The following is a 16,617-nucleotide window of genomic DNA, read 5'->3' on the forward strand; positions in this document are numbered from 1 at the left end:
CACAAAAGAGTCAGACACAACTTAGTGACTAAACCACCACCACCACAATGTATGCTAAGCATTGTCCTGAGAGCTTTGCAGGTTCATTTTTGTTTCATGCTCACAACAACACCACGAGTTAGGTGATTGTCCATTTTACAGACTAGATGCAGAGGTTAAGCTGTTTACCCAAGGCACTCAATCAGGCCCTAACAGAGTTGGGCTTCAACACCAAGCAGTCTGACTCCAGAGCCGAGTCTCCTAACCATAATGTCAGGATTTCTCCACCTCAGCGCTATGGACGTTTTTGTTGAGTGGGTCGTGCTGTGCATTTTAGGACGTTTAGCAGCATCCTGGCCTCTACCCACTGGATGTCAGTTGCACTCACTGAGTTGTGACCACTGAAAATGATTCCAGACATTGTCACTGGTTTGGGGGAGTTAATCTCCCTTCCCTTGAGAACTTCTGTACTGCAGCATTCAAAAGACTGTCCCTTCCAGGTAATCAAGCATAAAGGTCAGTGCTGAGCCTCACTTATAAGCAAAATTAAATGATTGTTTTAGGAAACTTAAGATTGACTGGGAAAAGGTCTGCCATTGTGCCAAGAACGTATGGAGGCCATTGGGGGAGGGCTGTTAGAGTACCACATAGAAGCCTTGAAGTCAGCTATTTTGTCTGTTTAGCTATGAGAAGGAACCAGAGCAACCTGGGGATGCCTGTCTTTAGGAATGAAAGTGCATGTCTTTGCCTGCTCGCTTGGCTGCTTCACTTCTTGGGTTCAGATAAGCTGGCTTGCCAATACCCATCAGAGATACTGCTGAACGCTAAATTGATTTAAGCCAGGTGGAGTTGCCCTTGGTATTTCTGAGCTCGCTCACAGAGGGTAGCCGGCAGGAATCGGCCTTCGGAGCCTGAGCTGGAGAGGGAGACCTCCAGGTTTTAGTCGTCTGCACTCGGGAATTTATAGGACAACGGTTGTGTTACTCAAAATTTTTAGAGTATTCTCAAGTTAGAGCCAGAATTAATTTGATCTGGCCTTGCAAAGAGTCTCAAATGTAAAACAGAAATGAGAGTTCTGAGTAAAAGAGGAAAGTTGGTTGTTTTCTGCTGAGCCTTCGAGTTTCAGCGCCAGTTCTGCGCATTGGGAGGGAAATCCCTGGAGGGGCAGGGGGTTGGTCACCTGAGAGAGAGCAAGAAAGACTCTGTCAGGATCCTTATGCCTATTAAAGTTTAGCTTTAGATGGAGAATTCTGACCACATAAAGTCTGTTTTTAATAAAAGCCAGAGCGGGAATCCTACCAAATGCAAGCCAGAAATGAGGTTTAAGATTTCAAAAAAAGAAAGAGAGAGGAAAGGAAAGAGGGACAGAGATAGAAAGAAAGAAAGAAAAAGTTGAAGGAATTCTTGTGGAAACTTCACCTTGTTCTATTTATTTATGTATTCTCTTTTCCCTCCATGACTTGCCTCCATTTTCTCTATTAAAATCTAAAAAACTTGAGATGCCATTATCCATCATCTTCAGAAAACCAACCCTTAGCTTTCCGAGAAGGAAATTTAATTTTTTCCCCCAGTCCTTTGCTTTCTTAAGGGCCCTTTCTCCCCTTTTATCTGAAACCAGAAACTCATAATATGACAGGACAGCACAAGGGGTACCCCACCAGCTCCCTGTTGGGCTTTAATGTTCCAAAGGCAGAAACTGAACTTTTAGCAGCAAAAGATTCTGCCATTGTGTGCCCGTGCTTAGTTTGCTTCTGGATAATTCACAATTTCATTAGCACTTTGTGATTTTCACCTTTAAGCGCATATATTTATTATGACCCTATTCAGACATAATGAAAGTGCTTACAGTTGTACAGAAACCATGAGTGTTCTGGGTGTTTTGGGGTTTTTTTTTTAAGTGATTATTATTGTATCTTTCCGATTCAATGTAAAGGAAGAGGAAGGAGAGAGGCTGGTGGAGTCATTTTTGGCCCAGGTTTTCTCAGCTGCTCAAGCTGTTCTGGTTTATGTGCATGGAGCCTTTCAGTGAGGGAGCTAGAAATATTGCAAACTACATGCTTGCTTTAATTAATTCCTCCTGAACTAGGGAAGCATTTCTGTCCCAAAGAGTCTCACCAACAGGGATAATTCTACCATTAGAAAGTTGATTGTACACAAATCTGACTTGGGGAACATTTTCTGTTGCTAGAAGTTTTCATGTGTCCCCTTCCTCTCTCACCTCCATCAGCTTCTCTGGAGGGGCTAAAACCCAGTTGGAAAACCCCATTTAGTCGTGTCCTTGTTTAGCACTGTATTCTTAAACAGACATCAGTACCTCTTTAGGGGCCCTATTCTTTTACTTGAAGATCCTAATGTTTGACCAAACACTAAGTTTAGGACTGATGTAGTTATTTTCAGTTAGAGCTTCTTAAAATTAGCTAATTGGGAATCACAGCCTTTGACATTAACAGAACAAATTAACTGAATCAAAGTGTGTTTTTCCTGGCAACAGTGACTCTGGCATTATTTTATTCATTTGTCTTCTCCCCTTTCCTTGGACTAAGCTATTTTGCAACGGTCAAAAGGGGATAAGGGTGGGAGGAAGGGTCTCTATCCAAGGAAAAGCAGACTTCACTTACCTCATCACCCAGTCTTCTATTAAAAAAAAAAAAAAACTTTTTTTAAAATAGAAGTCCTTTCTCTTAACCACCCCATCACCAAGTCTGATGGTGTCTTTTAAAAGTGGCACAAGTGAATCAGAGAAAAGGTTAGCTTTTACTCCAGCTCACTCACATGACAGAAACACAGCATGAATATCAAGAGTGCTGCACAGAAAGAGTCTCTGGGGAGGCCCATGGTGATACTGGGGTCCCTGCCTTGCGGGGACAGCCCTGGAATAGCATTAAGATTACCCCAGGGCCTCCCACTTACACTCTTTCCAAGACTTAGTTTCCCTGACTTTACATGGAGCACCTTGAGAGTCTCCTCTCAGCCCCACATTCTCAGTAATTCATGGTTCAACTAACCATAGCAAAAGATAAATCAGTTCTTTATGTGAAGAGACAGTCCATGCATGCATTTTCTTTTCTTTACAGAGGTAAAAGCCCTTTGATTTTCTTTAATCTTGTTTTAAATGGTTGACCTTGATGTCTTCTGTATCGTATCTCTTTTATGCATACATATTTTATGCATTGATTTAACTGACAGGTAACACAGAATCCCTTTTGCCTAGGGATAAGGCTCCCCTGTTTCGTTTTGTTTTTAGCCAGTCCCCCAAATTTTGAATAAGAGAAAACCTGTGATTCTTATGAGTGTGTCTTTGCATCCCTAATATCAAGGTTTGGTGCCATGAAGGACGAAGCTGCCGAGCCTTGAAGTCGTGGGCTCAGGGTTCACGGACAGTTAAGCAACTTGTGGGACTAGCCTGTGTCTGACTCCTCAACAGTCATGTTCTGGAAACATCCTGACTTACTCCCTCCTCAACAGCCCTCTAAAAGCATGACTTCTTTTAGCAGCTGAGTGTCTTTGGATGAATGATGAATTCATCTTGTAATTTCTGATTTCAGCCATGAGCTTTCTATTTTCCTCACCATCTTTCTCCTTTAAAGAACAAACAGATAAATTTATGATTAGGTGTTCTGATTTTTCAGGGAACAGTTTTTATATTTAGCAACTGGATTTAAAAGTCAAGCAAGGATTTTTACAAAGTATAATTGCTGAGACTAGAAACACCTTCAAAGGCATTCTTTCTGATTCTTTATATTTGAGGCATATTGTGAGGCTACTATGTCACAGAATTTGTTACTGAAACTCCAAATGTAATTAATAATTTGTTGTAGGTTTACCATGAGTTGTCATGATGCTTAATATATTTTCATGAATATAGAAATTTGGCCACAAGATGTTCACTAAAGAAAATGTCTTTTAATTTTATTTGAGCCTCTCTATTAAATATTTCATCAAAATCATTCAAATACCACAGTGATTCTGGTTGTAACATATTAACTCACTAGAGTGGATCAATGGTTAATGTCAAAGGTTTTCTTTCTTCAGGGTCTTGGTTTCATTCTAGTTCGAGTGGAAGTAAATTAGTCTGGTGGTTTCCTTCTTGGGTCTAGCAAACTTGAGTTACTTTGCACAAATATCTCTATCCCACCACAGTCCAGACTGAGTGGCAGTCTGTTTAGGTCAGGCTCAGGAATGTGGGAGCTTTACAGCTGTGTCAAGGTAGATTTCAGATTGCCTTTAAATTTTTAATGTGCCCCTTATCTTACTTTTTCAAACATCTGATATTGCAGGAGGGCACAAGAAAAAGGAAAATAAGAAAGGATCTACATGAGACAGTATAAACAACAGAAATGCAGACAGAAAGCAGGGCAATAAATATGACAATAGACCATATACCATCTCAGCCCCATGGTAACTGGCACTGAGTTAACGAAACAACTTCTTCTACATCTCACAACAAATAATAGCAAATAGCTCTGTCATTGTTCTTGTTTGGGGCTCTACATTGCTAAGCTTCAACAATGAAGGGAAAGCCTTTCTGAGTTTCAGGGTAGCCCGTCTGCCCCTGGTTTCACCTGATCAAGGAAAACAGCCAAGACCGGAGTCTGGCACAGGAGCCACTGTCCAGTGAAAAATGCACAGTCAATAGTTGTTATTCGTCCTGTAGCCCTTCAGCAGCCAACTGTCACCAGCTGGAATCTGCTGAATGTTCCTACATACAAGTTGATGTCAGCTGAAAGAAAAGAAAACAATTCTACCCAGTGTAAGCAGACCCACAGTCTTGCAGACGCACACAAGCTAGTACTTCTGTTTCATCACCGCCCTCTTTTGTCTCCCTCGCTGTAAGAAAAGAACGGTTTTACGGGGAACGATTTTTCATTTTCAGGCAGTTATGGTCAGATGGCATGTTTTTCAGTGACTTCAGAGATTCATGGCACAGCATGATCCATGGCTCTTTCACCTCTAAATTTTCTGTAAGCAGCCAGCTCCAAGAATGAGCTGCTGGACACTTCTTCCTCCCTCTGATTTATCAGTTACGAGGAAAAAATCAGAAGTAAAATTTAGCTTACTAGAGCCACTTCAGCCAATAAATAGCCAGGAAATTAAACATGAAAATGTAAATGCTGCATTTTTCACTCAGAATATGCGTTATATGCCTACCTCCAGTTGTATGAGAGAGGAACTGAGGATTTAACTGAGGGTTTGATGGCTCTGGTCTAATTGTCATAATTTTATTGCTGCTTAAATATAGAATTTTTAAATGCCCTACATCGAAACCCTCAGCTTACTGTAGCCAACATCTTGTAACCATTGTCTAGGGGAACCTCTGAATCTAAACATATATTTACACCCTTTAGTTGCCAAATGAAATCCATCTGGCTTACCCAATGCTGTTTCCAAAAGAATATTACACTTTTAGTCTAGCCAGTATTTTTAAATGTAGGAGAGGAGGTGGGGGTGGGGGGCATGTTGGAAAGGCACTGGGTTTGTAAGAATCTGCCTGTGTACTGATGCCACATTACCAGTATTTAGATAAAGTTTAAGCTCATGTGGCAACTCTGACCAGAAATAGAATTCCTACGGAGGGCAGTGTCAAAAGCCACAAAGAACCGAGGCAGGCTCATCATGGCACAATACTTTCTTTTCTTTCTGGCTACTTTTCAGGCATCAGAGCCACACGGTAGGCAAATCCACAAACAACGAGTGCTCTAATTTCTGAAATTATTTTTTAACCATCCCCATAAACACCAGGAACTGTCCACTCCTGTTTTCTAGCCAAAATTATCAGCTCACATGAATTGTAGAAAGAACACATTCTATCCAAGGACCAGGGGGAAAGATCCTTAATCAAAATGGTAAATGGCAAAATTCTCAATTGCTCATGGTCAATGACAAGGCCAGGCCTTCTTGATTTTAATTGCTCAGACACATAGAGAATTCCAAATCTTCGTAAAGTCAGCATTTTCCCCCATTGGGATTATACACTGAAAAATGGGATAATACTGTCCTTGCTGCTGTTATGGGAACCTAGTAAATGTGTAGGTTAATATAAAATTTAGAAGTAAACTTTATCCTTTTTCTGTTTTTGTTTTGTTTTTGAGAAAGAGAGAATAAGGGAAAGACTAGATAACCACCAACTAGATATATCACCACAAGTGAATCCCCAGGTGTCATTGGCAATTTTGAAACCCAAGAGAAAGGAAACCTCAGGCGGCTCTGAATATGATTTGGAAAATAATCTTATTTTACAATCAAATATGCCAGTTGCCTCTACCATGTAAATAGATACCTGTATTAAGTTTCAGATTTTCATGAGCAGCTTTATCTACATTTCAGTATATTTTACATTCATCTAGCATGAGACTTTTTATGATAAGAGGAGATGGGAAAGCCTCTTTTAAAGATATTTAGCAGCCGAGAGAATCTAAAATGGAATTACTCCACTTGGAAATGGATAATTATGTAAGGTATATTCTGTACCATGTGCATTTTTAAACTTTATATTAGGATTGCTTTTGAAGCCAATTTTAAGAGTGAATGCAACTTTTCCCTCAAATAAATCTCCTCCTAGTCTCGTGCGCAAGTGTTTTCGCCAGAAAGTCTGCACTCTGCTTTGCCTTTTAGACCACCATTCATGGAGTAAAGCTATAAAAATGAGGAAAACGTCTACTTATTTTTAAAACAACTAGAATTTCTTTTTACTTCTTAGCAGTATTGGAAAGTATTTTAATAACTAAAATAATAAAACTTCATGTGAGGCCAATGCTACCTTAATTATTGCCTCTTGGGGTGGAAAATTAAGGAAACATTAGTAAATGTGTTAACTAGAGAAACCACTGCAGTAATTTCCCTCCACGTAACTGGGTCTAAAGTCACAATAAATCCATGCTGTACACATCCTTTGAAAGAAAGAAACGTTATAGTTTTAGCTGTAATAGTAGTAGTATCAGAACTCTCAGGACTGAAATTAATGGACCATAAAAATCCCTGCAATTCATCAGTGGACTTTGATTAACCTACTTAAATGCTCTCCAGTTCAGTTTAAGGATCTGTGATGAGGGTTGTTGATATGATTGCTTGATTTGTTTTAATATTTCCAACACTCTACCCCATTACCATCTTAATATTCTAAAACTAATAAGTATTTGGAAATTCATTTTGAAGCACCGTATCTTTGAATAAACATGTTGAAATCGTGTTTCTTGCTTTTGCTTAAATCTTCAGTGTGTGATTGATGACATCTTGTAGATTTCCCTCTTTTTTTAACTATACTCGCCTCCTTCAACCCAGGACCCTTTCCATTTGATATATAGTGTTTATTCAGTCTTGTGACTGAACAGCACATGGGGCATTCATACCAATAACCACTGTTACTGTGTTGTTCCCTTCCCTGTAGAGCAAGAAGTCTCAGCAAAATATTCTTGAGGGTCACAGGGAATCTTTGCAACTTACAAATGCTTTCCCAGTCTCTGTAGACTGTTCAGGTTTCTGTCTGTATGTTGTTATTTTTATCATTAAAGTTAACCTTTACATTTTTGTCTGTGGATTTCATACCACTTATTAAAGTGCATTTTGGGATACAAAAACATGGAGCTAGAATAACGAAGGTAGTGCTGACCACTGTCTCCAGTCCAGAAAGCGATGTTAAAGCAGAAAGGCAAGGTTTTAGGACATTTGCTTTACTGCATGCTCACTGCATTCCTGCTCTGTACCCCCGTCCTTCTGATCCCTTTTGTCTCTAAGTTAGGCACTACACCCAATTATATAGGACAGTCTCCGTTGGTTACTTCTATCGGACACCTGCCTTCTAGCTGTGTTTGGCAGGCCCGCCGGATGAGGTAATAATCAGAAGAAAATGTTCTGGTTTTTTGGCCCTATCCACGTACAAGATTATTCAAAACAGTTTTCTGTGAGTGAGAACAGAGATGCTTTGAGATCCCTTGGTCTAACATTCTCTGGGGGTGTGGAGGAACAAAACTGTAAACTTTTTTGATCCCTCTAGAAGGGTGGAAATGTAAGTTACATCTGCCTTTGCCCATCCTCTCAGTGATGGTTACAGACAGATATTTGTAGAAATGAGAGCCTCTCGTTTGTAAACATTCTAGCTTTACCCTCCCCAGCCATCTTCTTGAGCACAGCTCCCATGGTCATTACAGCAGTGTTTTCCTAAAAGCATATTTTGTGAACTATTTCTCCAAGATGATGGCAGTTTTTTGTAAGACAGATGCCTAAAGGACATATGGTTTTCATAGATTTTTCCGTCTAGACTAGCTGTATTTAGTGACTTTTGGCCTGAATTGGTCTAGTTAAAGTTTCTGTAGGAGCTTGTATAAAATTTTTAAATGTGGGCATACCATTAAGGTGTAAAACAAAAAGTTTGACTTCTTATTGGCGAACGATTAGAAGGGATTGGTTGAAAATTTCCTTCAGGTTAAGTAATTGTGATCATACTGTTCACCCACTTGTCCATCCCTCTCCCACAACACTGTCCAGAATGGAAAGGCTTACCCTCAAAATCCGGTAACTGTTAAATTCATATACTTCTCACTGTTTTCCTGAGTAAATTCTTTGTATTCCAGTTGATGTGTGTGAGTGTGTTAGAAAGCTGTAATTCTTTCTGCAGACTCTTTACATGGCCCAGGGGACTTATGATTCCTTGCCCTTTTAGCACCAGTTTTTACAAACACAGCATTTCTCTCATTTTAAAAAAGGCGTCCAACAAGCCGCAGAGTAAAGGAGAAGAACATTCAGGAGTTTTTGTAGGACCTTCAAACGCTGATGAAGATTTCATTTTAAAATGGCAGTTTTTGAGCCAATGTCAGAAGACTCATTTAGAAACAATATGATACTTCAAGAGGAAAAGAATAATATCTGCACTTGCCCAGAAATCAACCTTTTGCTCCCTGACACCACAGATCCGTGCTCAGTTTAACTGCATCAGAACACGGAGACTTGTGGAAGAGAGAAAGTGTGAGCCATTCTGTTTTCGCACTAAGCATTTCATTGGACTCAGTCACATATTTGTTCACTGACATGGCAGCTTGCAAAGCACACCACCTCTCTGTTTTTCTGTTTGCTTTCAGTGTTTTTGTTTTTCAAGCTTGAACTCTAAGGCATGTTAGAGCTCCTCCTGCTGGAATTTTTTTTAATCACTGGGATTCTAATTAGTAAACGGTACCTCGTCTCCATTTTTTCCTCTCGGACTGGTACATGACCAGAAAAATACAATGTGGTGCATTTAAAACTGGCTTTTTAATTCACTAGGTTTCACAAGTCAGGCAAAAATGAAACCTTGGTATGACATAAATCTTTAAATCTTCAGATTCCTCATGCTCAATCTTTGTTGTTGTTGTTGTTGTTACAAAAATAAGAGGAATTGGAAAGTTAACTTTTGCATCTATATGTCTAAGGTACACCTTTACCCCATTTGAGGTCAGGCCCCAAGTTGGATACTCATGCCCAGAATGTTCTTGCTGTCTGTCAGAAAGGAGAAAAGGTCTTCCCCACCTTTCCAATGCAGAAGTGAATTTTACAGTTTCATAGAGAGATCCAGTGTTGTCTTTTTCCTCCCATCCTTGTTTCTTTTCATTTCTTCTCCCTGATTTGAGGTGACAAAGCAGTGTACATCTCAGAAGTAAAAGTTCGCCTCTCCCAGTAGCTGGTCCTTAGCACCTCCTTCCCAACCTCTCCTCCTTCCCCCAGATGTCTGAATTGGCCAACCCCCTCCCCTGGTGCCTGGTGTGGGAGTGAGGGGAAGGGCAGGGAGAAGAGGACAGAAGACGATGAAGAGGGTTAGAAATAGCTTTGCCCCAGCTACCATCAGTGGGACTAGGTTTCTACATCCATGCATGTAAGTTCTTAGATCTCTTTGGGGATTTCTTGAAAGAGAGAGAGAGGTAGAGAGGGAGAAGAAGGAAGGGAAAGAAGAGGAGAAAGAGACAAAGAGAGAAAAAAATCCTCAGAGGGGACACTGTGTAACTTCATTCAATAACCATGTGTGTGTGAATCTCTTTAAAAACCACCTCCTTTCTCTCTGTGTAGTTTTCTCATCACTATATTCCTCTGACCTTCTGTTTCTTTGCATACCTTTTAGTCTTTTTCTCTACCCAGCTTCTCTGTTGTCAGTGATATAGTGCAGAAATTAAAATATAAAAAGGTCAGAAGTAATGGTTTTTAGGAATCATATTTTAAAACAAAAAAACCCTCAAAAACTTTGCTTTGTGAATTAGCACTTGGATTAAAACAAGTAGTTTTGCCACTTGTGATAAAAAATGAGACATTTGATTTCTCAAGCTGACAGTACTTTTTCTAGCTTTTTTACCCCCTTCATACATACTATCTCCTATCCCTGGAATGCCGGCACCCTCAACTTTTTGTTTTCTTCAAGCCCTTTTAACGCCCCAACCTCTTTCCATCTCCAGTCTAAGACTCCAGGTGTCCCTGAAGCGCTTGAGGCATAATCCTGTCGTTGCACTTACCCAACTGTGAACACTATTTACTTGTCTCTCTTCCCAACTCAACTAGAAATTCCTGGGCAGTGACTGTCTTTATTTCTGTACCCCTAACGCTTTATACCGTACCTAGCACATAAACAGGGCTTATTGAGTGAATGAAAGAAAACAAAATGAGTTGATATACAATGTTTAATCAAAGTTTATTTTCAGAATTAGCCCAATATTTAGTGTATTTTAAGAAATGATTTAAACGCACACTTTCTCTCCTGTTTTTGTGCTATTCCTTCTGTGCTAAAACCTTGCCTGGCTAATTCTTTTTACAAATCATAAAATGAGCGGAGTTCATGTAGGCATATCATCCCTTAAGCTGCCTTTTTGCTGCAACCACAGAAGTGGGTTTATCTGTACCATCCTTACGGGTGGAACCCGAGTCAGACGTTTAAAATAAAGTGAAAGAAGTGTGGCAAGGTGGATTATATGACCAGTTATCTCAGAGACTAATTTATACAGTATATGTTTGCATCTTCAAATAAAAGTTACTGACTGTTTTTCCCCTTATGTTCTTATTTCAAAGTTCATCAGTTGATTCATACTTTCCCAATGACATACATTTAAAAATCATGGGTTCATTTTCACAGGGGAAAGAAATGCTGGCTCTAAAATGTAGCAAGAGTCATATTAGAGAATTTCTCTTGAATCCTTTAAATGTACTCCAATTTCTCTGTTGTTTCCAACATCTACTGTAAACTATTGGACAGTACTGGCTCACTCTGTACCAAAGCTAAAAGAGCCAAAAATATGCTGGACAGCATCCTATAGTGTTTTTGACAATTACGAAATATTATCTTCCATGTGGACAAAATTATGACTGTTCATAGCATTTTTCTGAACCTCGCCTTGGACTTTTTAGATATGCAAAACCTGTTTTTTTAATAAATGCTCAAATTAAGAAGCAAAGCACAATGCTGTGCTGAAATTTAAAAATACTGTGTCCCACAGTCTGTTCTCTTACAGCAGGCATTAGCAAGAGGAAGTCCTGGGTCATAGTTAGCTGCCTTTCCATTTCACCTGGAGGTGTGCTCCTGTCTGATTTATTCCAGGGCATGTTCACTTATTCATGTCCTTGAATTCCTGCTTGAGACACTGCCCCCTACAGGTGCTATGAAAGGCTGCAAGCAGGATAAGGCGTACTCTCAGGTCATGGGAAGTTTATAATGTTGTTCAGATGATAAACTATGTATACATGCCTTAAACTTTGAAAAATGATGCAAGGATTAAGTTATTCAAGAGGGTCATGGAGAAGTAAGGCATTTCAGTTCCTGGGAAGGAGATACTATGGGCATCCCCCATTTAACTGACTCAGACGCCACCAGAGCAATTTTTGCCTAAAGCCACTTGGGAACCAAGCACAGCAGAGTCCATTGTGGGAGGCATACGTCACGACTTTAGAAAGTTCAGAAGCAGTTTTTGCTTTTGTTCTCTAAGAAATTCATCCTATGTAGCCCTCAAAAAGGAGAGATACTTTACTTCTTGTACTTAGATAGACAAAACCCTTCTTTTTTATCTTTTCACCAATAAGATCAAATGACCCTAAATGCAATTACATGTAAATTAAATTTTGAAACAGTTATATTTTAAGGCTTTACCTATATCTAATAAGTAGAGCTTATGGTATAAATTACATATCCTTTTTATGCAAATAGCTGTCCTTGTAGGCAAATATAATTCCCCTAAAAGTATCAGTCTTTGATTTTTTTGAGGGTTTTTTATTTTTTTAAACTTGGGTCCACCTAACTGATTAGGCTGGGCTTCAGTTGTACCCTTTTCAAAGATGACATGGCTAGCTGTGCTTAGTGTCTGCACCCACTGCCATGAGCAAGCTTCTCTAAGCAAGTAGTTATTCTTCTGGTGATGACTAACAAAAAAAACTACTGTAGTATAATATCTCAGTCTTTACAAAATAAACCTAAAACCAATTTGACCCATGCTTGAATCTGATTTCCAAAGGTATCAAAAATTTCCACAACCATTTCTTCATCTTTCTTAAGATAGTTTTTCCCAACACTTTCTCTTTTTTGCTCTGACTTTATCTGGCAAGTGAAATGAATTGCTAAAAAAGCAAGGACAAAATCATTTATTATGTCTTCAGACAGTTTTCAAAGCTTGGGACCAGCAGCATTAGCACAATCGAGGAACTTACTAGAAATCTCACCCCTATAGAAAGTCTGTGTGGGACCTAGAAACCTCTGTTTTAGCAAACCCTCCAGGGAGTTCTGATGTACAGTCTAATTTCAGAGACATACCCTTAGAACATGCCCATGTGACTGCCATATAGAAAAAAATGCTGGCCTGGGAGTCCTGATATTTTGGTTTAAGTAAGGAAAGGATGGAGCCTGAGCTACATAGGCCTAGTCTGGCTCACAAACTTATCAGATAGATAAATCTCACTTTCCATCCTGAAGAGAAATACAGACAGGGGCAGAAAGACCAAGCCATGTCAGTAATTGGTGTTACGATGCACCCCTGTTAAGATTGGTCACCCACTGTGAATACTCAGAACCAGCTAATCCAGAGAAGAGCAAATGAAGATTTAGTTCTCCCATTCTTAGAAAAGAATCAAATGAAATAATAAGAGAATTGATTCATTCTTCTCTCTTATCAGTGTAGCCAGTTTCTCCCCCACCATGCCACCCACCCCATATGAACATTCGACTTTCTTACAAAATTTGTCATTGTCCAAAATAATGCACCCGGCCCATCCCTGCAGCTACAAATGCAACTTTAAGTATTACATCTTTCCCTTTGATTTGGAAGCAGAAACATGGCTCTTCTATCGTAACCATAAACCGCCCACACACCACACAGTGTTTCAATAAACACTAAGTGATGCAAGATGCTCCATTTCAATATAATGGGTAATTTAATGAAGCCCATCTCTGTGCAAAGTAATGGAGGAAAATCTGGTACAAAACAAATAACTCTGGTTGGCCCAAAACAAACTGTCTTATGAGGTGAATGTCTTTGGAAACTCTTTGAATGGTTAGGAACTGGACCAATGAAATGAACTTGAACAGTAAACCTTAAATGCTTTTCTGGTGTTGAAGTTGGCAAACATCTTAGCATTACTTATTAAGAAAATTCACACTGAACAACTCGATGCTCCTGTTGGATTGTTTCCTTTACAGATTATCAAGGGGTTATTGTTTAGAAATAAAATGGTGCTTATTTCTTCCAGAAGGCTTGACCAGCTCTTTAGGATTTTTAATTACTAAGTACATGTATGAGTTATTTTAACTTGACAGTAGGCATATTTTAAAGATGTCATAATTATTTTAATAGACCATGATGGAAATGTGATCTTTCTTCTTTTTCAATCATTAATTCACCACACAGGTTGCAGTGCCTATTTAGTGCCCTAGGGACTCCCTTAAAGTGCTCATAATGGATAGGTTCTCCTGATTTATTTATTTGAAAAAAAAAAATAGCATGAGCCAAAAACAAAGCTGAGTTCTGGGATATGGTGATGAACAAGATAAACAAAAGACCTGGCACATAAGAGAAATTTGTATTTTTTTGGTTTCCTGCCTTGCCTTCTTTCTGCAATTGCCTATAATCGTTGACTTTGTTGCATCACATCAACACGGTCCAAAGATTGAAGAGGAGATTAAGGAGAAGTTGCTGTGCCATCAGAGTATTTCAATCTTTCTATTCTCTGTCTCTATCATTGAGTCCATCCCTTCCACCTCTCCACTTAATTTCTAGTTTCTTTAACCCCATTATAGACCTACATTCTCCTATGACTTTCAAATTTTATATGCCATGATTAAAATCATATTTGCCCCTGCTTTAACCACATTATTGTATTTTCAAGCTCTGAGCCTGAATTACAAAATTTTGCCTCATTTTTTCCACTTAAGATGGGGTGCTGTAGTAAAACCACTTGCATACTTGTCTTAGCCCATTTGTATTCCACTATGAATAGATTTGAGTTTTTAAAAATTATGGAGCATAATACAGACCACATAGTACATGCTCAATAAATTGTACATGCAGTGCGTAACTGGAAAGCGTGTTACAGATCATCTAGTCTGAGTCTCCTGTGTCACAGATGAGAACACTAAGGCTTAGAGAAGTTTAGTGGCTAATGATTATACAAATTGGCAGTTGAAGCTAAAATCCACATCTTTCAACTTCTGGGTAAACGTGCTGTCTCAAATATAAGCCTCTGACAAATGCTTCAAAAAAAGTTGCATTTCTGGCCTCATTGGACCCGCCCTCCTTGAGCTAGTCTATACTCTAGCCTGTCTGAACATCTTTGTGTAGGTACTTTTCAGTCATTCACTTGTTTGTCTGCTATTTAATAAATATTTATTCACTGTCTTCTAATCACATTATACTGAATGCTGAATATATGTAATAAATACAGAATATGTGGTCTCTGCACTCAAGAAATTTGCAGTCTACTGGAGAACACAGGCCATAAGCTAGTAAATACATAATGGCAAACAGTTAAGTGCTATGAAATGCATAAAACCATGAAGTAGTGAGGAGTGGTGGTTGGAAATTATCAGATGGTCAGGAAGTGCTGGGGTATGGCATTTAAGCCAAGAACCAAAGAATCAGAAGAGAACTCAGTTGCATTCCTTGCTCTCTTGGCTACAACACTTAGTCCAAGCTATCACCTATGCATGGAACAGTTTCTGTCCCACCATGCTACCCTGTATTCTGCCCCTCGCTGCATTTGTCATTTCAAGTCTACTTTTTTCAAATAAAATCCCCTAATTAAGTCCATCCCATTATTGAGCCTTCTGGTGGAGTTTTACTTTTCCAGGTTCAAATTCTGGCCAACTTTCTCACTCCTCCTATGACTGCTAAAATGCTAAGAATATATTTCTGTAGGTTATGTGACTATCAAACTCCCCGAGGAAGGGCCTATGATTTAGTATTTATTCCAAACATCTACTAAACAGTTAAGCAGTCAAATATCCTGTAGGTAGAGTTTCTAAGAGTCTAAACTCTACATGCCATTGTAGCTGGTTTTTTTTCTCTTTTGCTAGAACAGTGATTTATTTTTTAAAAATACCTTAGTATAATATAAAGACCAGTGGCTATCATAAGTATTCATAAGTTGTTTCTTACTTCTAGGAGTAACTTTCATTTATTCATTTGTCACATGTGCAATGAGTGAATGACAATCTCTGAGCTAGACACCACAAAAAACTGAAGATGACTAAGACACAGTCCATTTCTGGTCAGTGGCAATAAATATATAAACCTAATTCTAGAAATACATTGGGATGCTAGAGAAGCATCAAGATAGGAAAAGGTAGGTCAGAGAAGACTTCACCAAGGTGGGTGTTGAGGGAGGAATAAACAAAAGAATCAGAAGAGAACTCTGATTGAGGACATCATTGATAGCAGCTCCATGCTAAACACGCTGTGAAACACCTCAAGTGGACATGACCTCTGGCCTCTGGAAAGTTCACATCAAAGGAGAAAATGGCTGGGTTCAAAGCCAGGAAACAAGTTAAACATATAACCATTTCAAATGAAAATGAGCAGTATGCTAGTGAAAGAGCAGGTGTTTTTGCATTGTCATAAGTGAAAAAAATAACAGGAGGATTTTTCCCAGCAGGAAACTGCCCAAACATTTCTGGTGGTCACACTAGCTAGTAGCCTTTCTGTGGGAAAAGGACTTACTTGTTTACCCAAATTAAACAGCTAGTAGGAATTGGTTTAGTTCCATACTGTGCATATAAGATATCTGTAGATACACTTTGAAAAACTGAGTGCTGCTTAAGTGATAAGACTTAGTGTAAGAGGTTAAACTGGCGTGCACCTTCCCAAGAAAAAACCTTTCCTCCACAGTTCTTTGGATATTTTTCAAGCACCGGAGGCAAAAGAAACTCCACTAAGCTCTACGAGTTTGTGCTTAAGCGGTTGGTACTTTTCCCATTAACCAACGATACCTCTTTTGTTTTGATTTTTCCTTGACCATCTAATTTTATCTTATAGCTCTGGAATTTTTAACATCACATAACCATTTTCTTTAGCTTTTCTAACTTCACTCCTTCATCCTGAGAAAAAGTATTTGATTGGATCAATTTTGTGTGTCCAATAAAGAAGAAAATTTAATGTTATGACAGTAATTCCAGAAAGGGGGTGGAAGGGCTCTTTCTGAAAAATATCAATGGAA

General features: G+C 39.0%; 1 protein-coding gene across 6 annotated transcripts in view; it reads left to right on the plus strand.

Moving 5' to 3' along the window:
• DNM3 (dynamin 3) overlaps window positions 1-16,617 on the plus strand; it is a 628,097-nt gene that overhangs the window by 600,240 nt on the left and 11,240 nt on the right. The window contains exon 22 of one of the 6 annotated variants that reach the window (XM_018060314.1): window positions 3,297-6,730. The exons of the other annotated variants lie outside the window; for them this stretch is intronic. Coding sequence (XP_017915803.1) covers window positions 3,297-3,333 — 37 coding nt within the window. The 3' untranslated portion in view covers window positions 3,334-6,730. Of the gene's footprint in view, window positions 1-3,296; window positions 6,731-16,617 lie in introns of those variants that run through there. 6 annotated transcript variants of the gene reach the window in all.

Source organism: Capra hircus, chromosome 16 (assembly GCF_001704415.2).
Source record: "Capra hircus breed San Clemente chromosome 16, ASM170441v1, whole genome shotgun sequence".
NCBI classification, from domain to species: domain Eukaryota; kingdom Metazoa; phylum Chordata; class Mammalia; order Artiodactyla; family Bovidae; genus Capra; species Capra hircus.